This window comes from Equus przewalskii, chromosome 5, assembly GCF_037783145.1.
Source record: "Equus przewalskii isolate Varuska chromosome 5, EquPr2, whole genome shotgun sequence".
NCBI classification, from domain to species: Eukaryota; Metazoa; Chordata; class Mammalia; order Perissodactyla; family Equidae; genus Equus; species Equus przewalskii.
In genome coordinates this window covers 46732180-46759347 of record NC_091835.1, presented here as the reverse complement: position 1 = coordinate 46759347, position 27168 = coordinate 46732180, and the positions used below count along the sequence as shown (strand labels likewise).

Below are 27168 nucleotides of genomic sequence, written 5' to 3'. Positions count from 1 at the left end.
GGACATTTGCAATTAAGAAATATCCCAAGCATCTTCAAAAACACTGATATTTATATCAATGATTGAGTTCTTTTAAATCTGTTTTGAATAGATTAAGGGATACAAACCATACTCCAGAGGATGAAATAGTGTCTTATTTCGTGAAGAATCTGCAGATTAGAACAGTTAATGTTGTTGATGTGACTTCAAACCAACCTGTTGACGAAGAGAAAAATGTTGACAAAAGTTATAATATACTTAAATGAAAGTGAACTTCAAACAGAATCTTAATTATTCAAGTAAGTGGACTGGAAAAGACCATCTTAGCTGAGACAGTAGCTAATTTTTCAGAAAGTACCATGGAATACATTTATATTCATAAGTTAGGCAGGGAAAATAATAGCACCAAATATATGAAGCCCTCTTGGTTTTAACGTGTTGCTTTCTGAGCACGCAGAAAGATGAGCAGGAAAGTGACTAAACATGGACACACTTAAGGCTTTCATTCATTAGCAATCCAATAAGGAATAATAAATACTTCAAATCAACTGTGCTTTTCATATCTGCTCACTAATGAAATTTTAATTAACTATAGAACCAATTATAAGATTTTGTATAAAATGTTTCAAGATTGATTTTTAAAATGGAAGTTAAAGCACTTAAGCAATTTTCCTACCGGGCTTTCTTTAGAAAGACTTTCCTTCTTTCTTTTTCTTCAATTTTTTGTCCTAATAAATGCAAAGAACACATGAGGATTTAGGTGTTGAAACCCAAACTCCTTTCCTTTTTGTTTACATGTTTCTTATCTATAGCAATTTAAAAAATATAAAATTATATATCACCTAATTTAGACACATTTTAGCCAGAGGGACTTTCTTCTACTTCGTAGGCCCTAAATGAATTAATGGGTTCCTTTATATGGCAGTCAGTGAAATATGCAAAAGTCTAGGAACCAGACATCAGCCTAAGGAGTTTTTCAATAAAGTCTCACTAATTTTCCTGTCAAAAAAATTAAATAATAAACAAATATACCTGTGTTGGTTTTTCAGCTCTGCAACGGTAAAGTTGACTTCCCTGGAGTTATTTCAAATGATCAGACAGTGACGATGTTCCTCCCGCAGGCCTCTCCCAGCCCCTCTGCCCCCTCATCCCATCCCTTCCCCATCTTAAGAGGCAAACTCTGTGAAACAGATTGGTCACTGCTGACTTGGGAGCAAGGTGACTCTTTCTTTTTATACCTGAGATTATTGGAAGTCATGACCTCCTATTAAAACTTTTTTTTTTTGTTTGTGACATAAAGCAATGAACTCCTATTCTTTAATGGAAATATTCTAAAGAACCAAGAATGCAAAACCTCTTGAGACATAGAGTAAGACATAAAAACTTTGCCAGATATCTCATGCTTTTGTTAATTTCCTTATTATTAGCTTTCTGTTTCTAGCAGTCTGGAACTAGATTGCACAAGTCTTATGATGGCAGTCTTCCAACTGGGCTATGAGTTCCTTTGGGAATTTGCAAACAAAATTAAGGGAATTATTTTCTAGATCCTCAGTTTCCATATATATTTTTCCTAAAATGTATCTGCTGAGAAGTCTTCTGTATGTTTCAGCAGATTCTCTTTTGCCGCCTTTCTTTTATAATAGCCTTACCTCCACTCCATAAAACAAAAGCACATCCCTCACCCAAATCTTACTATGGTACATTTTCCCAGGGCTTAAAAAGATGCAGGGGGCTAAGCAAAAAGACACATGAGTTTTGGTTAAGTGTATCATGTTCGAATTCAGATATATTGTGGAGTGGAATAATGGGAATGACTTTGCCTTTTCTATTGTCTTGAGTGCTGTAGCAGAATGCATTGGTTTGAGAGAGAGTGTCTTGAGAACAAGGTTTTCCATTTGAAGGTAACTGATACTTTTCAGCTATTTCCAACAGTCATTGTCAAGCCATGTCATTAGCTCAAAATGAAGAGGCAAAGAATTAAAAATTAGATTGTTGATTCTCTTGTATGTAAATGGAAATTAATCGGACATTATCAAATTTTTCAAGGTACCGGATAAAAAACTGTAAATGTACATTCTATATGATTTCTTTTAGGCTGGCGTTAATCATTTGTTAACGTAGTTAAACTTATTTTCTCAAATCAGTTCATAAAATATTTATTCTGATTTCAGTCTGCCTACTCTTTTTCATCTATAAAATATTTAATATTTTCTACTTCCTATTAGCAAAAAATACTATTGTATGCTAATTTTTGGACTAAGTAATTTTAAGCAGTACATATCAATTTTTTCATAAAATGCATAGGGAATTTTGAATCTGGATTTATTATGTTTTATACATAATTCTTATTTAATTAAACACCAAAGCTGACCACCAGAGTTTAATACATGCATGCACACATTTACCAAAGGAATACTATGCCTGACATTATACTCCTCACTTCATAAATAGCTTGCAATTTTACACATAACAGTCTTGCAAATTAAGAAATAAAAATGGCATTTAATCAAGCTTTCAACTTATTAGAATATGAATAAATTAAATTATATTAGATATAAAAATTTTTAGTCAATGATTGCTTTTAGTAATCTTTGTTGCAAACTTTGATTCCTAATTTATTCAGTTTTATTTATTTATTTATTTTTATTTATTTATTTTTTGAAGATTAGCCCTGAGCTAACATCTGCCACCAATCCTCCTCTTTTTGCTGAAGAAGACTGGCCCGGAGCTAACATCCGTGCCCATCTTCCTCTACTTTATATGTGGGACGCCTGCCACAGCATGGCTGGACAAGCCATGCCATGTCGGCACCTGGGATCCGAACCCGCAAACCCTGGGCTGCCAAAGTGGAACTTGTGAACTTAACTGCTGCACCACCGGGCCACCCCCTCACAGTGTTTTTTATATTTCTAAAAATATGTATTAACAGTTTTATTGGAAGTGAAAAGTAAAGTCCAATTTTTTTCTGATCTGGTTGATTGACAGTGAGGGTTGCTTTTGCTAATTAGGTTATATGCTGGATGTTTTTCGCTAATTAAATGAGTAAACTCTGCAGCTTCTGGATTCTGATAAGATTAAAACATACTGTTAAAAAAGATCATTGCAGGGCTGGCCTGGTGGTGTAGTGGTTAAGTTCATGTGCTCTGCTTTGGAGGCCCACTGTGGCAAGTGTCCCACATATAAAGTAGGGGGAGATGGGCACAGATGTTAGCTCAGGGCAGTCTTCCTCAGCAAAAAGAGGAGGATTGGCAGTGGATGTTAGCTCAGGGCTAATCTTCCTCAAAAACAAACAAACAAACAAATAAAATCATTGCATTAACAAGGTGTATTGATTTTAATATTTCATTTCTCCCTCCCTGTCTGTGTTGGATTAATAAAATTCCTTTAAGTGAATGAGTCACAGGCATAGGGCTGATATTGGGATGAGTCTTGGTAAAGACTCTGTGCTATTCCAAGCAACTGGGAATGTCAGTGCCTATAATAAAGCTCTTTGCAAATAAGTTGGTTTCTAATTCTTTGCTTTCAATACAATAGAAGGGCCACTTAACAAGTCGCAAATTGATATGTCATCAGAAATAATTTTTGAGAATAGATTACTGTGTGATTTTTGGTACAATATTCAGAAGAATTTGAAGAACAGAATAACATTGTTATAAGAAAAGTCTTTTCATTGCTATCCTCTTATTTATCTGATTGTTTGCTCATTGCTTGTATCTACGAAATAAAAATAGATTTGATACTGAACTCTCTCTCTTTCCAGCAATAAGTAATATTCATTCACAGATATATGATCTAATAGGAAATAAATTAGATTGGTACATATCTTTATGAGGTATGTTTCCAATAAATTTTATTTTTATCTTTAATAACCAATCATCGAATTTGTAATATATTTGTGTTGTTTTGAACAACAGTTTACAGAAGAAGAAAATTTGTTAAAACTCTTAGGCCTTATGGCCACAGGAAAAAAACTGTATACATATTTCTCTAGCAAAGATGTATCATGCCTTCCAGCATGGAAGACTTTTACTTCCAGTAAAAGACTTTCCAACATAAAAATATATTATATTAGCATAAAATATGTTGAAATTGAAATGGAAAAGTTCAAGGACATAAAGGAACTACAATAAATTATAAAAAGTGTTCACTTATTTTTTAAATAGATAAATCTAGGGTATTTAGATTCTACTGGATACTTTTTAAAACTTGATATGAATATTTTATTTTGAAATGTCAATATTTACAATATGCTTGAAATTGCATGCAGCTATTTAAACTTTTTATAAAAAATCTTAACTGTAACTTATACATATACTAATGGATATACAGTTTTCCAAAATTCTTTAGCGGGTTTTGTCAGCTGAAGACCTCTGCCTTAGACACGATGCTCTCTTTTCTTGTTTTGAGGAAGATTAACCATGAGCTAACATCTGCTGCCAATCCTCCTTTTTTTGCTGAGGAAGACTGGCCCTGAGCTAACATCCATGCCCATCTTCCTCTCCTTTATATGTGGGACGCCTACCATAGCATGGCTTGCCAAGCAGGTCCATGTCCGCACCTGGGATCCGAACCGGCAAACCCTGGCTGCCAAAGCAGAATGTGTGCACTTAACTGTGCACCACCGGGCCGCCTCAGACACCATGCTCTCTTGATGACAACTTTTAAAGTTTTTTTGTCCATTGCAGAAACTATTCTCCCCTGGCTAGTGACCAAGTCTCTACCTCCAAGAGAGGACTGTACAAAGGTCTCAGGAATTTCCACATGTTAAGGATGGAATTCTTGGTTTAATATGCATGGTGCTTCAGTCTACCCCAGCTTACTGCCATCTACTTTGGCCCCAACCACAACTCTACATTCCCACCACATCAAACTTCCCAGTGTCTCTTTGACAATACCAGGTCCTTTCGTACTTTGGAGCCTTTGTACCTTATGTTTCTTGTGCCTGTAGTCAAGTCACTGTTACAGGCAAAAAACCCAGAACAAGTAAGGAGATTGATGAGAGCACCCCAGATCTGAGGATGAGAGTATCTAGCATCTTGGCAGGGTGGTTTTGCCTTAGATTTTACAGGAAAGAATAAACACATTATAGGTGGAATGATTTTAGAGTTGGGATTGGTTTTTTGTAATCAGAGGGAGTCTCCATCAGTGAGATGAACAAGAAGTGTTCATCCCTTTGTCGAGCTAGTTTTAGGGGGACAAACAGTTCAGCCAATTATTTATGAGATGAAGAATGACAATTTTGAGGCTTGGTGTCTGGTCTTGTCATATGTACAACAGGGTCATCTGAGAGTCTTACAGGAGTCAGGAGAAAGAAGAGTCTTATCTAAGTCGGTGGGAAAGGTAATTCTTTGCAGTAAGCCCTTTCCTGGAACACAATAGGGTGGGGGTTTTTGGAAATCAAAAGGTTGTGAGGACTAACCATCTCTGTTTTCTAGGACCATGGGGCTTGGGTAAAATTAGCATTGTCACCACCTTTGTCTAGCAAACTCTTTCAGTCTCAATTGTGTTGCTTGCCAAACTGTCATAGATTCCCAGGAAGCAAACTCCAAGTCAGAGATTTGCTTGCAGGGTGTTTACTGGGGAGTCCTCTTGGAATCAACGCTGTGGGCAGCAGGTGAGGAAAGCAGGTTTGGTTGGAAAAGGGTTTGGCAAACCAAATCTGGCCCATAGTCTTTTTGTATATGGCCTTGAGCATTGTATCAGACACTGCTCAGCTGCTATTCACAAGGTTTTCATGGCCAATTTTTTTTGGAAATGGGTGGCCAGGTCCCTCTTTCTAGTCTGTCTTAGTCTGAAAGCTCTGCTAAAAACTGTACACCATTCACAACTAGAAGGACCCACAACTAAAATATACAACTATGTACTGGGGGGATTCGGGGAGAAAAAGCAGAAAAAAAGATTGGCAACAGATGTTAGCTCAGGTGCCAATCTTTAAGAAAAAAAAAACTGTCCACCGTGGGTAACCTGCTGGTATTTGAAATACCACTGGCATAGCTTTCAGCAACAGGCAGCAGCTACAATATGACAACCCACGGATGAGTGGTGTTTCTCTAACTGGGAAATGAACTTGGGCTGTGGCAGTGAGAACTCACAAACCTTTTTTTCACCTCCCCAAAGCTGCAGTACATAGTTGTATATTCCAATTGTAGGTCCTTCTAGTTCTTCTATGTGAGCCACTGCCACAGCATGGCTACTGACAGATGAGAGGTGTGTCATTTCATGACTGGGAACAGAACCCAGGTCGCCAAAGCAGAGCAGGCCGAACTTAAACAGTTAGGCCATCAGGGCTGGCTTGAGAACTCCTGAATCTTAACTGTTAGACCTGCAAGGCTGGCTATGACTCTACATATTATGTAGTTCATTCTTTCACATGCTAGTCTCTCTTACTCAGCTGGGACCTACTCAGGAATAGGAACAGCATCCTATTTCTTATTGTACTTCTGGCGCCTAACTCAGGCTCTGCCACAAATAATGGGCTCCATGAATATTAACTGAATGAAGAAATATTCTTGCTTTTCAAAAGCCTGAAGAATAGAAAATAAGCTGTCCAGGAGTTCATAGAATAAGTCATTGGAAGAGCCTTGTAAAATTTATGTTGCTTGAAAACCAGATCTTAGGGTATTTTCATGAAGTATATAAATGGATTCATGACACTTGAATGCAAGAAAAGTAGAATGTCCAATTTCAATCGCACGGTTGGGGTTGGGAGTAACTCTCGCCCTGGTTGCATAAGCAGCTCTATTGGTGTTCCTGACATTTCCTGGCATGTAGCGGGAACAGTATAATGGCTCTGACAGACTTCCATTAGCCTCACTTATCTCCACCTTTAAAACTCAAAACCCACTGTCTCCTGCCACTTGAAGATAAGCCAACTTAATTCACTTCCTCTGGATCTGAATCAGAAAAAGCCATTAATTCTAGGACAAGGGATTCCAGAATTCAAAACTCTATTTCCCAGGAAGCAGAATATTACTTTTTCATTCTTTTTATTATTTGGGTATATAGAAGCAAAGAGCAAAGATACTGCCTAATTGCTCAATAACTCTCTCTGTTAAAATTATTATCTCCAAATGGTAGGAAACTTGAGATAACACCTAAAGTTTCATCATTAAATGGTAATGACTATCAGTCTTTATAAGGATACTAGTTATTTGACAGAGAATTATTCCTCTGGTTCTTTAGCATCATGTCATCAAGACCTTGAGCTCATGGAGAGCAGGGGACCATCACTCATATTGCCTTTCAAATTCCATAGTTCCTGGTACAAGGGTGTTTTCAGGACAACTTACAGAATAAATTGATAGAAAGCAAATTTTTTAAGTCCTAAGTTCAGTGCTATAAAACATTACAGCTTACGGTTTATTCTTTACTCCACCAATGGTAGATGAATCCAGCTTGATTTAGATATTCTCGTGTCCCATAGACCTTTGGAAAGAGTTTACTGTTGACACCACTTGAAGCTTCTCCATGATCACTTTCCCAGGAGAAAGCTAATAGTGGGGGAATGCAGAAGAGGGGAATAGTTTTAACTAATGACTAGCATACATAGATTTCTAACTCTGGATTTAGATGGATGGCACTGGCAGAGGGGTTGGGAGGGAATCTTGCATTCTATCGACTCCAGAATATATTTTCTCATCTTAGCCATTCCAAACACCTTTTGGCTTCAGTGCATAAGAGCCATATTTTCATAATATGCTTGAAAGTTATTGTATATATTTTGAGTTGGCTATAGTGATGCCCATAATATCTTCTACTGCTGCCGTATTAACTGTAGGAACGCACTGCATTCCCCAGAGTCACATATCTCAGGATGGATGTAAACTGACTGTCTAATACTAAGTCTAGTGCTGTCTGTTCTTTGTGCCAGAAACTCCAGGGCACCCTGAGAATACATGTGATTGTGTGACAAGGACACCAAAGCGTCTCCAATACCTATTTGAAAAGTGTCAACTCATTTTCTGTTATACTGTCATTTCCCAGAAAAATATCACCCATGATTTTACAGCTAAATTCCTTCAAATGCAGCACTCTGCTGAAAGCTAAATGGACTTTATCTTTGTGGTTTTGCTTTTTTTGACATATTCATTGAACGGTAATAAGTAAAAATTTTAAAATGAATAGATCAGCAACTTGTGCTAATTTTCTTCACCATCAGGAATTAGGTGAGGCAACAAAATAGAGATGAACAAAAGAGAAGATCAGAACGAGGGAAACTGGAGAAGCCGGTCATTTATGTACTCTGCAAAGCAGTCTCATTAAACAGAAAATTGTTACAATTTTGTGTGAGTGAGAGAAACGCTATGCTGGATCTTTGTGGTCAGACTTTCATAATCTACTGACCTGGTAAGCAATACACTAACTTTCCAATTCACCGGTTAGAACCTGACATTCCTCACACGCCCAGGCCTCTTTTGATGGCTCCTAAACAATGCGTGGGTACCTGTGGCAGCCTACGAGGCCAAACTCACCTTTTCCAATCACCTCTTAGGCAAACACAGAGACAGATTTTCTTTTCCAATTCCAGTTTGTGTTCATCTTGAGGAATTCCGCCTCAGACAAATGAGTGGCATTTATGATTTTGTCCAGAGCACAGCCTTACCCAGTCAGTCCTACAACTGCAGATCTTTCACAGTTACAGGAGCTGGAGATGAAAGGTGGGACTGTCTCCTGAGGAGCGAGGGGAGGGGAGGGAAACTGTGGGCAAATATTTCAGCTTCTTTTTGGGGGCTTTAAGTTCATTCTGCTTCTGAATAAGTAAAACAATTGTTACTTCTACTTGTTTTCCCTTTAGTTTCCTCTTTTTTGTCCTTGGAGTTGTTTATTTTTGGTTTGTTTATTATTTTTTATTTGTTTCCTTGCTTTTCTTGTTTCACTTTTTATTCACGCCTGTATCTATTTTCTGTTTTTCCCCATAGCCCAGTTCTTTTCACCTGTCATTCACAGGCAACTGTTCTAAAATGTGTAATGTGTATTTTTTAAAAAATATGTGTTCTTTAAAAAATGTGTATTTGTGAGCATCTATTTTTTTGAAGAAGATTAGCTCTGAGCCAACATCTGCCACCAATCTTCCCCTTTTTTGCTGAAGAAGACTGGCCCTGAGCTAACATCCGTGCCCATCTTACTCCACTTTATATGTGGGACGCCTGCCACAGCATGGCTTGACAAGCAGTGCCCTGTCTGCACCCAGGATCCGAACTGGCAAACCCTGGGCCTTTGAAGCAGAACATACGAACTTAAATGCTGTGCCACAGGGCTGGCACCTATAAGCATCGATTTTTAATTTCTGCATTTATTATTGTGATATAAATTACATTGTGTCTGCTCTTCGTTATCCAGCAATACGTAATTAAGATGCACCCATATTGCTCTCTGTGCTTCTGTTCCGTTACTTCTAGCTGTGCACGGTACTCCTTGCTGTGCATCTACCACATTTACCTTTTAATTCACCAGTGATGGGTTTCCAAATTGCTACTAACTTCCTGCCACCACAAACAACACTGCTGTGAACACCCTTGTATATGTTTCCTTAGAGACAAGTATGAGAATTTTGGAAGGAAATATACCAAAGAACGGAATTGCTGAGTCACAGGGTATGCATATGTTTAATTTGACTAAATAGTGTCAGCGTGCTCTTCAGAACAGCAGTTTTGGTCTACTTTCCCACCAGCACTGTATGAGAGTTCTTATACACACACATGCATATGCACACGTAAACACACACATGCACGTGCACACATGTACACATACACAAATACACATCCCTAACATAATTTGCCTAAGTCAATTAGCATCTAATTTTTGCCTTTTAAAATAGGTGTAACATAAAACTAATGGTTGTTTTAATTTGCGTTTTTTTGATTATCTCATATTTTTTTTCGTAGGCATTTTGGATTTCCTGTTCTGTAAATTGCCTGTTTATACACATTGCCTATTTTTCTATTAGGATCGCTCTCTTCTTCTGGTTGACTTCAGCAGCTTCTTTTGTCAAACTGTGTATCAACAGAAGAAGAAGATTGACTTCTCATCTTCGTGGCTTCCCACTCAAGACCTGTGTAATTTTACTATTCATCAACTACATGAAGACAAATTTTAAAACATCTGTTAAAAGTTACAAGAGCATTAGTATTAACATGATTTATTCAAAAGTTGTAGATTATTTCCTTTTTTGACACCATCCAATTGTAGGCAACTTCAATATAAATGGAAATGGAGCTATGAAGGCTTTCTTTGTTTGGACAAGTCCCTCTAATTATCAGAGGGTAAAGGGAAATAAAATTGGCATCTAATCCCACTCTGTCATAATGAACAGCTAATCAGGCTGCTCCACTGCAATGGAAATGGCAGTGGGTCTTTCCAAGCATCCTCTCTGAAATTAGGTGCTGCTCAAGCTTGTCGTTTGGGCCCAGCACCTCATATATTCCTTCTAAGGCCTGCCTTGTGGACTTAGGAACAATAGGAAAGATAGAACAAAATGTGAAAATAACACTGGCCAACACTATAGTTTTAATTAAAGTTGCATGATTTTGAAAAAACCACTCCAATTCTCTGGGCCTTATTTTGGATTCCCAATCTATAAATGAAGAAATAAAGCTGTATAATGGTTACAGTCTCTTAGTCAAAAACCAAAACCAAAAAAACTATGACACGCTTCAAATATTTCCAAGCTTATAAGTGGCTTATGAGCAGAAGCCTTGAGCATGAATTCTTCAAGACAAGGACAGAATCAGTCTTAAGGAAATATTCAAAGAAAGGAGAATTCTTTGTAGAAATCAGAACATATAATGGCTAGTGAAAATATATTAACATGGTAGATATATAATTTTTACCTAATAGCGTTAACATACACTTTGTAATGGGCTTTTGAGCACATGTGTGGTATTTTTATGTCAGAATTATAAAGCCCATTTTATATGAATAGAAATTCTGAACTCCCTGAAGATATACATGAACTTCTAATGTAAAATGGTGACTTTTCAACCTCTAGCAGAATTTCCCAAAATGTGTTCTGTGGAAGGTTAATGTTTCACTTGAAAGAGGGTCCCATGAATAAACATATTTGATCAAAAAATATTTACTCCCTATCATGTGCCAGGCATTACTTAGGTTCTAAAGATAGTCTGCTAAGCAAGATAAACAAGGTTGCTGCCCTGATAGGGTTTGTATTCTAGTGTAGAAAAACAGAATTTTAAAAAGTTCAAATGGTGCTGAGGAAATTATAAAGGAAATAATGTTGACGATATGGTGAGAAGTCACTGGGAAAGACCAATTCTTGAGAGGAGTTTCAGACAGATAATGCTTGAGCTGAGTCTTGAAGGATGAAGAAAAGCTGAAGGAGAGAAATTTTCAGGCAGAGGAAACTTCGGGTACAAAGGCCGTCATGTAGGAGAGGGCTTGGCATGGAAAAGGCAGAGAAGGGAGCCTAGTGGACAAAAGAGTGGCCAGCAAGGAGAAGAGCAGTGGTTGATAAGGTTTGAGAGGAAGGCTTGGGTCAGAGATCACAAGGCCTTGGAGGCCAATATATGAAGATTGGGCTTTAAGAACATTAAACCCATTGGTATGCTTGAGGAATAAGCAGGGGATCAATTTATGTTTTTAAAAGCTCACTTTGGCTCACTTTGGCTACTTTGTAGGAGACTAAGAGTGGAAACAGAGATACTAATTAGGAGGACAATGTACTATTCCTCTGAGAAGAGATGGGGCCATGGCTTAGAGTGATAGCAGCAGCGGTGGAGGGAAATGGACAGACGTTCTTTTGGAGGTCAGACTCATAGACCTTGCAGACAGAGTAGATGTGGGTGGTGAGGAGAAAAGAGAGGAATCGAAGATGATCTCCAGATGAGACTCAACTAAATAGTGTTTTAGTAACGGACTATCTTGGAGCCTTTAATTGAGGCTCTCCAAGTGGGGAAATACACTAACGTGTTTTTAAACTTGTTTGTCCATGAAATCCCAGATACTTCTTTTTAAATCTTAGGATATCCTTTGCGCTTGCATTTTCACATTGACATTAAACTCTTGATGCTTTGAAAATTCGAATATTTAGTGGAAAAGGTATCTATTTAAAGAAAACAGCAATAGAGTTTATTTTCTTCCTTCAACCTATTCATCCAGCTAACCATCCATCTGCATATTTAACAAATATCTACTAAACATTCACCATGTTCCAGACTGTGTAGTGGGATCACCAAAGGTATAAATAAGATAGGACCCTTTCCCTTAAGGCATACACCTATAAAGAACTACTTTTTGAAAGTTAATTTAAAAGAAGGAAGCGATGGGAAGATAAAAGGGAAGCAGAATTACTAACAGATCAGTGAAAATGTTTTGCAAAAGAATTTTGGGAGAGAGTTAAATAAATTTGCAGTAACATGAGGGAAGACCTTGGCATGGCAGTCCCTTAGGAAGGAGGAAGCTGGGATGCATATATGGTGGTTGGGTAGCCAGGTCAGATTGTTCTACAAGGTCCTGAAGGGTTTGGTATGAGGTGTTCTTGGGTGAAATGAATGCAGAGTGATAATTGTTCAGGAGTGGGTTAGAAGTACGTCCCTAACCAAGCTAAGCCACAGTTTCTATTTCCATAGTCAAATTCCCTGTGAACAGATGTGTGCTCGGAGTCAATGGTAATTCCAACAAAGTGCACTGAGTGGTACCATCTAACTAAAAAGAGCTACTGTCCTGAGGGAGTGGTGCCTCCCGCCAAGTGGAGACCCCGTCATGACCGGCTTCAAATTGGCCATAGTGTGGTTCGGCCCAGGTGGCTGGGAATACCGGGCACACCCTGATAGATGAGCAAGAACTCCCAGTGGTGCTCCTTTGAGACCCGAATGGAAGTGGAGGCAGACGGAAACGGTGCTGAGACATCCGCACATGACTTTGACAAAGACCAAGGAAGGGGGTTGGGAGGCTCCTCCATGAGCTGTTGGGGGAGCGGCGTAGGGGAGGCAGTGCTGGGGCCTTTCAGGTGGTGCATCTCAACATCTGGACAATATGCAGCTGGTGCGGCGGGGCTGGGGGCCCAAAGCAGAAGAGACCTCCAGAAAACAAAGGGAGCAAAGCTTATATTGGCTGGTGATTCATCAGCTTCCCATGGGCCCGACAGAAGGGCAGTTCCCCACCTGGTACTATAACGCCAACCGGGACGTGGTGGGAGAGGAGAATTCCTGCACCTACAACAGTGCCATTATGCTCCCTGAACAGTGACTGAGATGTAGCTCCGGGTGTTCAACATCTGCGGGCGCTGCTAGATGGCCTGGTCCTGGGGCTCCCAGGGCTGCAGAGAACTGGCCTGCCGCTGGGAAGCGCTGTCTGGAGAAGAGCCCTTCCAGCAGGAGCTGGAGCTGGAGCGATGACCCGGCCGCTGACCTGTAGCACAACATCAGTGCTTACGGCTTCCTGGCTCTTTTTAAATTTTTTATTGGGAATATACTGGTTAATAACATTGTGTAGTTTCAGGTGTACATTATTGTTTATCAGTTCCTGAATACACTTCATTGTGCTCACCCCCAGTAGTCTAATTTTTATCCATCACCATCCATATGTGCTCCTTTGTCCCTTTTGCCCACCCCCAAACTCCCTTCCCCTCTGGTAACCACTAATCTATTCTCTTTATCCACGTTTTTATCATCTTCCACACATGAGTGAAATCAGACAGCATTTGTCTTTCTGTCTCTGGCTTATTTCACTTAACATCACACCCTCCAGGTCCATCCATGCTGTTGTAAATGGGACAATTTTGTCCTTTTTTAGTAGTATTCCATTGTTTATATATACCACATCTTTATCCATTCATGGGTAGAAGGGCACTTGGGTTGTTTCCACATCCTGGCTATTGTGAATAATGCTGCAGTGAACATAGGGGTGCATAAATCTCTTTGGATCTTTGATTTCAAGTTCTTTGGATAAACATCCAGTAGTGGGATAGCTGGATCCTATTCTGGGGGCCTGGAATTGGCCACGCCAAGATATGTCTCTTTGGCATGAGGAGTATTGGGCTTGTTGCTTTTGATAAACTGGGACAGGGAAGAAGGCTCTGAGGAGTGGAACTTGCTTGCCCTTTGTTAGGAGACATTTGCATTGTAAAGGAAATCTCCTCTCTGTACCAGGAAGAAGAAAGGGGATGACTTTATCTCTAGAAACTCTTAAGCAATACCAAAGGCAAGGACTTAAATCTGCATAATAATCTTATTCCTGTTTCTGGTAACCTCCTGTAACTGGCTCCCCCCACCCCCAACATCCTCCTTTGTTGTTAGCTGAAGATGATAAAGATGATATTTAAGTTGGTGGTTTCGGCCATTTTGGCCGGTTGCTCAGCTTGCCTGGGCCTCTCCCATGTGTGCATTGACAGGTAAAGATGGCAAGCAGTGGGATGTGTTGGAATACATGAGGAAGCCATTTGGTGTAAACCTAATTCGGCTTGACCTTGTCTTTCCAAAAGGGCCTGACCGAGGCCGTTGAACATGCATTGTATATCTGCTTTAGCGATTCCCTATGGCAAGAACAAAGGCCCTTGAGATAAAGGTGCAACTTCCCTCCCCCTCCCAACATTGGTATTCCCTTAAGGATTAAGCATCTTTACTTAGGCTAGGAACTGATTGCTTCACTCATCTGTGACCACCCAGCTTGAGACAATAGACTTGCCTCCTGCTACACACTCTGGGATAGCAGACCCACTACCCGCTGTGTCCATCAAGCGCTGTGCTGACAGGGCAATCTTGTGACTATTGTGGGAGGGACATTTCAATCATATGTGAAACATCCTGTTTGAGGGTATATAACCACTCCATGCACCCCACTTCTTCGGTGCCCTTTCTTCCCAAAGGCTATGGTCCTTATAAAGCTTTGTTTAATTTTCTCCTGCTATTCTGTCTCACGTGAATTTAATTCGTTCTCTGGCCAGACGAACCCAGAGAAGGTAGAGGAAATGTCTTCCTCCCCTACACTATGGTATTTCTATTTTTAATTTTTTGAGAAATCTCCATACTGTTCTTCGTGGTGGCTGCACCAGTTTGCATTCCCACCAGCAGTGTATGAGAGTGTTCCCTTTGCTCTTAAGCAGATCTACGCTCTGGGGCAGGCACTTCCCAGGCCTCCAGTGGGCTCTTTCTTGACACAGCGGCACAGATGGTGGTTGACCCTGGAGGGGCCCAAGAGGCCAGCGACATGCGCCCAGAACAGCCGCCATGGAGGCGCTCGGTGATCAGCACTTTGTGCGGGACAGCACTCCCGTCGCGGGTTAATCTCAAGCAGAGACCGCTGGGGAGACTCCCTCCAGGACACTTCTCTTATGCATGTGTTAACATGTTTGTAAACTCATCTACAGGTTTTTCGGAGGGGAGGCAGTGGGAGGGTTAGAAATTACAAATAGAATCATTTGCTGTAATGCCGAAATGGCAAACGGTCGGCCCACACGTCTAAAAACTGTTGTGTAGCAGAAGCTTCTCCAGCCGTGGAGAAAGCGACTTGCAGGGGAGTCGTATCTACAAGGGCAAAGTGGAATCATTAAAAGAAAAGAAAAATCATATTTTCTTCTCCTATTTCTTGAGGTCTTGTCATTAGAGATTATGGCACTCCACAAGGATTTCTAGAAATTCTAAAGAGATCGGTTTGACATGTGATTACCGGCCCTGGACACGGCAAATTTAATTCCAAACAAACACCACAGACCCTTCGTGAACTTCAGGCATTAGTTATGCTACACTAACAGTTTGACAAAAGAGCCCTGATTTTCCTTTTTTTTTTTTTTTAATAAATCTAGAATAATTGGAACTATTGAATTGAAGATTGTTTATCCAAAAATGAGGTATAAAAAGAAGTACTGAAGTGAATGCGGGAAATACTCATTAAGGAACATTGAAATACTGTTCAGATATCTCTGCTAAAAACACATGTGCTGTTTATGGAATTTTCCCCGTTCTTCATTCCCTCGTACCATGAGGGTCTCCGAACTGAGGGCTGCATTTGCATGCTATTAGGGTCACAGGTCACATTCCTAGGGACCGAAAAAAATAAATCTGTCAATTAGTAAATCCTATTTACACCGTAAGTTCTTTTTTATTCATATGAGTTTGGAGCATGCCCACGGTGTTTGTCAAGTGAGGGCACTTTACATATTCTAAAATGAGAATAAAAAGTTACTAGGGAGATAACAGTATGATAAGCATTATATTTATGTAATAAAATTAATTCAGGAAAGCTGTTGCTTTTATAACCCAGAAGAGGTTGTCCTTTTCAAGAGAGTTAAAATGGACTAAAATATACAGAAAAATTACTTGAAATCTTTCCAAACACATCTTTTATGTAACCCTAGAAACTATATTTAAACTAATGACATTTCTAAATGAACAAAAGGGTGAAATATACTTAGTGAATGCCAGATGTTCATCTTACTAAAACAAAAGCCCTGTAAGGTGTCAGAAATCATATTCAGATGAATGAATGTGTGTCTGGTATCTTCCATTTGCCCCGCTGGATCCACTTTCTTCCCTTTACCACCCTTATACTGGCCTTGGGAGGCTGATGTGCATGCACTGTGTTAATGGACTTCCTTGCCCCTAGGTTTTGGTTGGATTTGCCAGTGGGAAGCTCTGACAGAAGACTGGAGAAAGGAGGAAAGCATTTATGCCCTTTGCTCTCTTCCTGAGCAGTTTCCACAGAAGGTTACAGTCCTTATTCTGGTGGCTCATCATATTAACTCCTTTTTCTAGGTTCTAATGGCCACTCCCTAACCTTGACCTAAAGATGAGAACTGCTCTCATGTTATTTCACTGTCCTTTGTGTTCCCACATCTTTGTAGGTAATCCCCTCATTATACCTTCTTTGAATTGTCCAATTTGTTTCGTCATCTGTTTCCTGTTGGGACACAGAATGATTAAATTTGGAAGACAGATCTTGTCCCTGGAGCCTCCTTATGGGCTCTAGGTCCACTTGGCACATAATAAGACATTAAGAATGAATTGTCAGGGAAATACAGAGTGTGGGAATTACATTCTTATCATGTGCCAGACACTATGAAAGATCTTTAAAATGCAAAGCTGTGCTTCCAGCGCAGAGGCATTTATCCACTCGAATACCTGAAAGGTGAAAAGTTTGGTTGGATTGAGAAATGATGCTCTTAGAAACTTTCTCTCATCTTTGGGAAATATTGCTTGTGAAGCTCTGGCCAATCTGAGAGACTGATGGAAGCTCTCTTCTCTTGGACATTTATTCATTCACCAACCATTTACTGCTCATGCATTATATGTAAAATATCATGCTAGGTGTGCAAGTTTGCAGTTGGAAAAGTGCTGTACAATTATGGTCTCACCTTAGTGTTGCAAAAATCCTCCCCATTTAACAAATGGAACAATTGGGGTATCAAAGAAGTCATATATTTTAACCTTAACTAATGTAACAAAAGTAGTAATTGGTAGAATGAGGACTTGAACATAGATATTCTGACTCAAAGTTTCATAGATTTCCACCACAATGCATATGAATGAAACAAATATCCTCCTTTAGTCTGTTAAGAGAAACAGAACAAACGCACACATCTAATATTCAAATTAGGGTGGATAAGTACGAAAGCAGAATTACAGATAAAACGCATTCACATTTAGGAAATGTAGAGAGCACTTCTGGTGAAGCTTCTCTTAGGTGTCTTGGAAAAGGTGATTAAGTCCGTTTAGCCCTAGAAGATCCATGGAAAAGGTAAGGGTTCAGATCATGGAGGACCTTGGAATGCTAAGCTGAGGAACTTGAAATATATTCCCTAGTCAATATGTATCTTTTAAAAGTGTTTGACCAAGACTGTGAGCGACATCAGTGAGTAATCAGTTGAGGTTTATGAAAATTAACTTGGCAGAACTTCATAGAACAGATTGAAGATTAGAAAAAGAAAAGAAATGAAGGCAGACTAGGTAGAAAGTTAATAAGTAAAAAGTAACAAAGATTATTGATAAGGGGACAAAGGGAATAAATAAAAAATCTTGCAGGGACAGAAATAAAATGACTCAATGACTAGTCGGATTTTAGGACATAGGAAAGAAGTTAAGAATGCTTCAAGTTTTGACCTTGAGTTAATGGCAAGATAACGCTTCCAGGAGCAGAAAAAAAGAAAGGTTAATTTGCTTGAGGGAGAGAGAGGCAGGAAAGAATAAGAGCTTAGTTCTAGAAATGTTAATTTTGACACTGTAAGGTAGGACTTGCAGATGATATTGAAAATGTGTAAATGAAGCCCAAAGTCAAGTTGATTGGAGTCATCTGTATGATTATTTAGTAGATGTCCTGTTTTCACTTGTAGAACATGGGTGAACCTGGGTTGGAGGGATGGTGGGTGGAGTGGAGTCGGGTAGGGAGTGTGGCCCAAGAGGGAGTACTGCCAAGATAGGATATTCTTGGAGATGGAGTCGACCTGGGACATGTGTTTATGCAAACCTTTTCTGGCATAGTGTCATCAAGGTAGTGTCAGAATATAGTGCATAGTGACAAATTAATGATTAAAAAAAAAAAAGCAACAAATTTGCAAGCCAAGCAAGAAGAGAAAAAGATGCATATGTTGTAAAAAATCCTGTTTAAAGAGTTACTTAGTAACAGGCCATGGATAATGAGTACTGGACTTTTCCTTTTATGTTTTACCTGATGAATATTGTGAAGAATGGGATAGTTGCTGAAAACCTCGGTGAATGAGGATGATAATGTCAAAAGAAGAGGATGGAGAACGAAAGTTTGGAAGATGCCTATGTTGGAGTGTGGGGTACGGTGGAGGAGGAGAAATGAAGAGAATTAGAAAAGGGGGAGCGTAAGATGCAGTTACAACTGAGGAAGTAAAAGTTTTTCAGGATAAAGAAATAGTCACGCTCCTGTGATGATGACCGAAGGAAGGCCATTGGAATAATTATGATATTGAAAACTTTTGAGAATGGATTTTCGTTACACTGTTGAACTGGAAGCCAGAAGGTGCAGAGTTAAGGCAGCATGATATGATGTAAAGGGCAGGAGTTTTGAAGTGTGACAGACCTGAATTGGAATCCCAGTTCTGTCATTTTCCAGCTGTGTCAATTTGGCACAGTTACTTAAGAATATTCTTAGTTTCTTAAGCTGTAAAATATAATTCCCAGTCCTATGTTTCTTATAAGGATTCAGGGAGGCAGGCGAAATTGCTTAGTAGAATGCCTAGAACATAGCAGACTCTTAATTAAATTCATTCATTTAAGAAAATATTAATGGTAAGGAAGAAGCAAAAAAAAAGGAATGTGATAATCTTTTGAAAAGTTTCATGGTGAAAGGACCTGAGAAATTTGTAGGGAAGATTTTTTAGGATAGTTAGAATGTTAGAACAATGTTTGGTGATAGGGGAGAGGGGCCAAGATGGGGTAGAGAAAGTGAGGAGTTAAGAATGAAAGGAGTAACTGATGCAGCAAGAGCTTGGATGACAAAAGATCAAGGATTTAGGATCAAGTGCACAGGAGGAAGAGCTAGTCTTCTAAAAGATTAAAAAGAAAAGAAAGAGCTAGTTTTTCTAAAAGAAAGGAATGTACACTTCTTTGCAGACTATTTGGAAGGAGAAGAAAATAAATATATTTTTAAGAGCAGAGTAAGAAAGCTGGAGAAGCTCTGTTTGAAAGCATGTGTCTTAGTGAAAGGACAAAGTCATTTACTAAGTGAAGGAATGATGAAGAAGGAAAGCTTAACAAGAGTAGAAAAATTTGAAAGCTTATCATGGAGAAGGCTATAGGAGTCAATCAAAAAGAATAAATTGATTACTCATCAGGAGTGAGAGACCAGTGACTGCTTTAGAGTTGAGATAAGTTTCATTAGAATCTAGGAAGCATTAGACTGGGAATCCATTCTTTAAGAATAGTAGAATAGCCTAAGAAGGTGCTGAAATTATCCAAGTAAAAGGGCCAGAATCTAAGAGATATGTCATGATTGATGAGAAGATTGAGGAGAATGTGAGATAAATCAATAACACGGCCGAAAATGGGCTGAGTGGCAGTGACCTGGAAGTACTTTTCATAGTGAGTCACTAAATCCAATCAGCTATGGAAAGGGGCCTTCATTAATATCCAGAGAGTCCAATTGAAGCCTTGTTTGATCATCCCAGACCTGCGTGATATGTAGAAGGGAGTAGTTGGGTCCTGTACACTGTGATGAAGGTTCAAACGAAGAAGGAAAGCTGAAGCCTGCTCCAGCATCAAGATGAGCCTGAGGCTAGAACAGCAGGGACTCACCACGCCAAAGGGGATGGTTGGGGGATGTTTGGTCCCTCGTGGATTTCTGTTTGAGTAGAACGTTACATGGTCATTGGACTGGCCTCTTGGACCAGCCCCCGCCAGGGGTAGGGCAAAAGTCTTTGACAGAAGATCACGTAAAATTGAAAGAAATATATGACTTTTGAAGAACTTGATATTTTAAAACTTTTTGAAGGAGAAATCTCTCTCCATTTGGAGTGGGAAAAGAGTAACAAGGTTCATCAGAGCAGGAGGTGGCCAATGGCAGCTTCAGAATGGAATCAACTGCCTTAGAGTGAAGAGTCACAACATCAGCCCTGGGGATCTGCAGTGGAATACAGGGTTCCTAAGGGGACAGCACGTTTGATGGTTTAAAATATCTTAAGTCCAATTAAACCTGCCATGCTTCATTTCTCTATTATCCTTGTTTATTTGTTCTTTCATTTATTCATTCGTTGAGTACCTACCATATGACAGGCAATAATGGACTAGATACTTGGAATAGACAAGGTCCCCATTCTGATGGAGCTTACATTCCAGTTGGGAATGGTATCGAGGTTGGAGGGGGGAAGGAACACTGGAACATTGGAAAATACTATGGTGATTCCTCAGGATCTGAAGCATTTTGTACGTGTGTATGTGCCTAGGCATGTGTGTATGGATGTGTATTCATAGTGAAGGCCTAAGTGTGGCATAGGGGAGTGTGTGTGTGTGTATGTGAAAAGTACAGAGAGGATGTAGTTACTGTAGGTTTTCCTGGCTATGTCAGCCTCTATATAAAGAAATTAACTATCAAATAATATGACTGTGGGAATGCTTTTGGGATTGTGTAGCATAAGTTAATGAAATGCCTTTTTTGTTTGTTTTGTATTGTTTTAAGTTTGGTTTGTTGCCTATCAAAGAAAAAATTTGATATTCAATATTGCCAAGATTACTGTGGTGTGCTGGACACTCTCTTAACTACTGGAGGGATTATAATTGTTAAATCTTTCTGGAACACAATTTAACAATATATATTAAGAGCATTAATAAAAAAAGCATTAATATGTTCATATCTTTTCGATATGCAATTTTATGGAATTTATCTTAAGGGAAATAATCCACAATGTGGGCAAAGCTTTATGCATATAGATACTCACTACAGCCTAATTAATAACAGAAATAGCATGCTAAAGCTTTAAATTATATATGAATAGAGAAATGGTTGTCTTGTTATGGTGCATGAAAAGTATGAATATCACATAAATTATTAAAATTATGTGCTCAAGGAGTTTTGATGACATGGGAAAATATTTATGATATATAAAGTTTTGCAAAAAAGAACAGTATATAATTTTTATATGCTGTCTATTCTTAATATTTAAAACAGTTCCATAAAATTCAATGGAAGGAAATAGGTCAAAATGCTTTATACTTTAAGTGTTTTGAATGATTCGTACATGTGACTTTTATATCCATTAACACCAATAAATATTATACTAAAAACCCTGTGTTAGAGTGGGAACTAAATGCCTCTGGGATTGTCCCATAAACCATTAAGTGTTATTCTGAAATGATCTGGAAAATCAGCACTTGCATATACAACCATAATATAAATCCAAATTTTTGCTAAAGATTTTTGTCAAATTGGTATATTTTAGTGCTGTGAGAGCAATTTTCTTTGCTGCTTATTTTTTAGATATTTTTTTCTTACCTTTTAACATGACAGATGAAAGCCTAGCCTTTGTCTGTCCATAGTGAATCCAATGAAGCAGGAGAAATGGACTTTACAGGTCAATAGTTTATAAAACATGATTTTAATTAAGTAAATAGGAAGCAGAGATGTGTTACTTTAAGATTAGGGCAATATTTTTCAAAATGAGGCCCTGGGACCTCCTGCATCAGAGTAATGGCTGACGATAATTATTCAAAATGTAGATTTCCCAACCTACTAAATCAGAATTTGAGGATGGGTACCAGGAGTTTGTATTTTTAAAGATACACCCTAGGTAATTCTGAGATTCTCTAAGAACCACCAGTTGGCGTAGTGAGTTTTGAGGTTTAGAAATTCTTGCATAGGATCTCGTCTGCCCCGATGTCTATTAAGTAGAATTAGACATTTTCTCAATTGCATGGATCTAAAATACAAAGTACTTTGCTTCCCAGATAATCGGAATCGGGGGGTGGGGGCTATCTACTGTCATTCTGCAATCTTATTAGAGAGGTTTAGGTTTGGAACTGAGAGCAGACACAAGCGGTGAGTAACATTGCTGGCAATAGTGCTAGGGTGATTATATAGGCAATTTGTCTTGGCTAGAAAGCAGTAATCCACCAGTTCCAGTTCTTTTGGGGTATCCTTTAGGTGAAATTCTTGCTTAAATCATTGTATAGTAGAGTTGACAACTTTTAATGAAACAGGCCTCCATGTAGAACTGTAATACTTTAAAGGTTAGGAGCACAAGTGCTGGAGCCAGACATATCTGTCTCCTACTGTGGGCCTGGATGAATTAAACAACTTGAAATCTTATATTCTTCCCATGTAAAACGGGGATACTACTGTTATCAGCCTAATGATGAAAAATGGTGTGCCAATCATTTAGCATAGAACCTGGCATGAAGCACTTGTAAAAGCTTATAGTGATGACTTCACAGGAGCTTGACTATATAAACTTGGGAGGTCTGGCTTCTCCAGTAGATTTTTTGAAGACCATGTCAGTTATTAGAGAAGCCCAGGGATTTGAGTAATCCCAAATTCTTGTGGTGGGGGTGTATGGCAGTGGATCCAACTTTACAAACAGTCCTTCATCTACGCTAGATCTTTGATATCTGTTGGTTTCATGGAACACCCAACCCTAATGTTACCTACTGAAATCCACCCTCTTGGAGTTAGTGTAAGACTGAATTGAATAACGCAAAGTGTATGAAGCATCATCTGCAGACTTTCATTTGTATACCTTCTCCAAGTCCAAAGAAAGTCAAAAGTCATTCCTACACACACAGACCACACAGAGCCCTAACCCTGACCACCTCTACAATACTTCTGGGGTTTGTTAGTGCCCTTGAGTCTGACTTCTAGTGACCCTGGGTACAGCAGAGCAGAACCCTGCCCAGTCTGTTGGTGTCATCCTCTCACCTTCTGTTGCTATATTAGATAGTGCTCTACTGCTATTCATAGGGTTTTCATGGTCAATTTTTTGGAAGTGGGTGGCCAGGTCCTTCTTCTTAGTCTGTCTAGTCTGGAAGCTCCACTGAAACCTGTCCATCATGGGTGAACTTGCTGGTATTTGAAATACCAGTGGCATAGCTTTCAGCACCACAGCAACACACAGCCGCCACAGTATGACAACCAACAGATGGAGGGTGTGGTTCCCTGACCAGGAAATGAACCCGGACTGTGGCAGTGAGAGCACTGAATCTTAACCACTAGACCACAGGTCTGGCTACTTCAAGGGTGCCACATTTTATAAAGCTATTTTAGGTTCTAATAAATGCGTCTGGCTTTATGAAGATCACTACCATGAAACACATTTCCATCACCTTTTTTATGCCTTATTGGCAAATATTCCCTGAGTAGAATTACTTGCTACACTCTTCCCTAATTTAAACTTGCGTTTTCAAGTTCTAGGTATCTCTAGTGGCTTCTCAACGTTAGGAAAATAACCACTCCCCAGAAATACAACTAAATGAGGTCAAGACAATTACCAGGAGCAAATCGTTTATATTATGCAGTTGCATAACACACTTTTTGAATAAATGACATATCCTAGTTCAGGATACATCACCAGATTCAAGTCAGAGAGTATCCGCTGCCAGTCGATAAGAGTGCGGGTCACTGGAAGATCTCTTCGTAGAATTTTTCTCAGGACGTCATTCGATAGCTCCTGTAATTCTTCAGATACTGCAGCTTGAAATTTACTTTCTTGCTCTTCCACAAGCCTTGAAAAATGTATAGCCAGTTGAGCTTGGTTAACTATTTCCAAGCTTTCTTTCAGGTCCTTGGAGATGACAATATGTAAGTTGACATACTGGAAGAAGTGAGCTTGCACAAAAATTCTTCCTGTCACTTGGGTTAGAAATGGATGTATCTGGAAAATCCACTTAGATTGCCAAAGGCCATTCCAGCAATCTGTTCCATAATTGTGATTCTCAATGCAAGCTATCAAGAACTCCTTACTTTTCACGGTTTTTCTCAGCACGTTGCAATTTCCTTGTGGATAGTGCTCATGCACATACAGCTTTAAGGCGCACAGGACAACATTTCTCAGGTATTCCGTCTCATTCCGAAAGATACCATGACTTTGGATGTCTTTTAGCTGGTTTTGAAGCAGATTGAATCTGAAAGAAAGTTTGCTTTGATAGTCAAAAAATCGGTAGTCGCCCACTACATTGTGATGAGACAAGAGGACTGGATTTCCATCGATGAAGAGTGGTACAGAATATTTTTGGCAGTGCTGGTGGCCTGCACACTCACCTTGATAGTGCATAAGTTTTTCATCACGGACAAGCAGACAGAGATCATCAAAGGCATTTAAAAATTCCCCTGGAGGAGCCTGTATTAACAGTCTGCGAACTACTCTTTCTTTCTCTTTCCTACTCAGAATCTTAAGTGACATGTTTGGTTGCAGCAGAAGCAAAGCTTCTGAAATAAATAGTGTTCAAAGGATGAGAAAACATTCCATGAGACACCTTTCCCATCAAGGTGTTAAACGTTCAAGCTTAAGATTACTGTGTCTAGCCATGAAAACTAGTTGTCTGGCAGGCTCTGAGTCTCCTGATGAAGTCATAAAGAAGCTTTCTCTATGAAGTGTGGAACTTTCAATGATATCACAATGGGTGTTCAGACCAAAAGAAAAATATGACGGTCACCTGACAGCGTGGTGCCCAGCCAACCAGCTATATGCATTTTGAAGATTTTAAGAACTTAGCTTCCTGAACAGCCTTCTTCAAAAGTGGTGTGTCCATGTGTGCTTTATATGTTGTGAGAGATCTAGAGAGGCAGCCCAGAGTTTCTAGAGAGTCTATGGCAGCACTTTGGACCTTGAGGGGCCATGGTGGCATTGATTTGTACTCAGACCCTCCGAATAGCTGCCTAGCTGCCCCAAGCGCACTGGAAGTATGTTATGCTGAAAGGTTTGAGGGGTTTAAACAAAACAGCAAAAATAGGATGAGATATGATGGCAGTTTATGGAAAAAATGCCAGGCAGCAAGGGATGCTGCACTTATAAGCATTGTAGGTTTGAAGATGGTCAGAATATAAACAATAAGCCTGAAAGTTTCAAGGGCAGTAGAGCACAGGGACCACATCTTGTGTGTGGTTTCTATGGGATTTAAATTTGAGCTAACTCCAAAGAACAAAGACAACAAACCACCTGTGTGTTCTCTGCTTTCTCTCTAGAAAAGCAACAGCCGATGACGATCAAGAAATTCCCTTCCTACAAAGGGGTAGAGTTAATTACATTTGGAACCCATGACAACACCGAAAGAGGAGAGACTTCTAAGCAAGGAGAAACAGAACAGCAGGTCATGAAAATATGGAGAACAAATATCCACTCAGAAAGCCTTTCTATTCCTCTCCTTCTTTTTTCGATTTAGCTCCTTCTCTTGTGTCTCTTCTCAACTTTTCTTTTGAGGAGTGCTAAACTTAAGTTTCTCTCATTTAAGTATAAACGGCTTCTTTCTATATCCGTCCTGAGGTTTTCTGAGTTCTCCTGGCTTCCTGCGTCTTTTTCTTATATGAAAATGAGCTTTGCCCTGTTAAGTCATAGCCATTCAATTTAAGGGCTTCTCATTAGTTCTAGCAATCTGACATCGAGTGGATTTTTGAACAATTTTTACCAATACTTTTCATAATTTTATAGAGTGTCATATTAATTCTTCTCAACCTCCATTTTTAAAACTGAAGTGTCCTAATTTTTGTAGTTTATCTGTATATAACATGTAACCTTGATTATTTTAGTTTTCTCTCTCATGCCCAGTGTTTGCTCACCATGGCATTTTTAACCCTTTTTGATGGTGCTTAAAATGTTGCTTTTATGGTCACGTGTATAGCTGGACATTTGGTTAATGGAGTGGTAGTAATATCAGACAATAAATAGGTTACTATGTATTGAACACTCACCAACAGAAACTGTGTTCAATGATATATTATGAACTCATTCAATGCTCTCATCTTTACCAGGTATTAATTTGCCCACTTTTCAGATAAGGAAACTGAAGCTGAGAAATCTTAAGTGACAGGGACATTTTGAAGTCCACCTACCTCCCAATTCCAGGCCTTCAGGCAATAGACTATATTTCCCAAGTAATAACTTGAGTTCTCAACGTTGGTTGTTATTCTTTTCCTGTAGTTTCTATTGTGTTACTCTTTTTCATACCTTTATTACAGAGTAGTACTTAATCTTGTTTTAGATACTATTTATCACAGAACTGTCTCTTCATTTAAGCACGAGATAGACTTTCCTTTAAAAATAAAAACATTAAGCTGAAGAGAGATCAAATATTTCCTTAGGTATATTAAATACTAATAACTTTCTGTGAGAATTTCCTTAACTGCTTTTTTTGTGCTCATACGTGGTTTTTGTCGATGATTCGGGATGACTTTAGAGGTGGAAAGATTAACCTAGAAAAAACTCAGAAATTACTTGAAAAGTTAAATATTCGGTGCAATTATATTCATGTGAAAAGTATTTTTAAGGTGAGATGATATCCGCCCCCTGCCTGTCCCACCCTTGGAAGGACTTAATCCCATAGAGGGAAATGTCGATAGCTACTTGGATGCTCTCTGCAGAAAATACATATGAAAAATTAGTCTTTTAAGAATTAAATGGGGGGCTTGGCCCAGTGGCCAAGTGGTTAAGTTCTCATACTCAGTTTCAGTGGCCTGGGATTTCGCCAGTTCGGATCCTGGGCGCGGACATGGCACCACTAATCAGGCCATGCTGAGGCGGAGTCCCACATAGCACAACCTAAAGGACCACGAGTAGAACATACAACTATGTAC

The 27168-nt window shown here is 39.2% G+C and overlaps 2 protein-coding genes and 1 pseudogene across 7 annotated transcripts in view; 2 read left to right on the top strand and 1 right to left on the bottom strand.

Annotated features, from left to right (window-relative positions):
- The first annotated feature begins 12696 nt into the window (after nucleotides 1-12696).
- Nucleotides 12697-13331, top strand: LOC103555929 (zinc finger MYND domain-containing protein 19 pseudogene; annotated as a pseudogene).
- A 10535-nt stretch (nucleotides 13332-23866) lies between these two features.
- Nucleotides 23867-25279, bottom strand: CAPZA3 (capping actin protein of muscle Z-line subunit alpha 3). Its single transcript, XM_008527736.2, has one exon. It carries the CDS (start codon nucleotides 24779-24781, stop codon nucleotides 23885-23887), a length of 897 nt encoding a protein of 298 aa, XP_008525958.1. The 5' UTR covers nucleotides 24782-25279; the 3' UTR covers nucleotides 23867-23884.
- Nucleotides 24968-27168, top strand: part of PLCZ1 (phospholipase C zeta 1) — a 40745-nt gene continuing 38544 nt past the window's right edge. For 2 of the 6 annotated variants that reach the window (XM_070619253.1, XM_070619249.1), the window contains exons 1-3: nucleotides 25063-25281; nucleotides 25564-25710; nucleotides 26739-26862. Coding sequence is in view for 4 of the 6 variants with exons in the window: in XM_070619249.1 (XP_070475350.1) it covers nucleotides 25700-25710; nucleotides 26739-26862 (135 nt within the window). In the remaining 2 variants the exon portion in view is untranslated. Of the gene's footprint in view, nucleotides 25282-25563; nucleotides 25711-26738; nucleotides 26863-27168 lie in introns of all 6 variants that reach the window. The other 4 variants (XM_070619252.1, XM_008527737.2, XM_070619250.1 and 1 more) reach the window with 4 other exon arrangements.

Bases quoted from the DNA above. Each gene is read 5' to 3' on its own strand.
- CAPZA3 (XM_008527736.2), bottom strand. From the start codon at position 24,781: ATGTCACTTAAGATTCTGAGTAGGAAAGAGAAAGAAAGAGTAGTTCGC.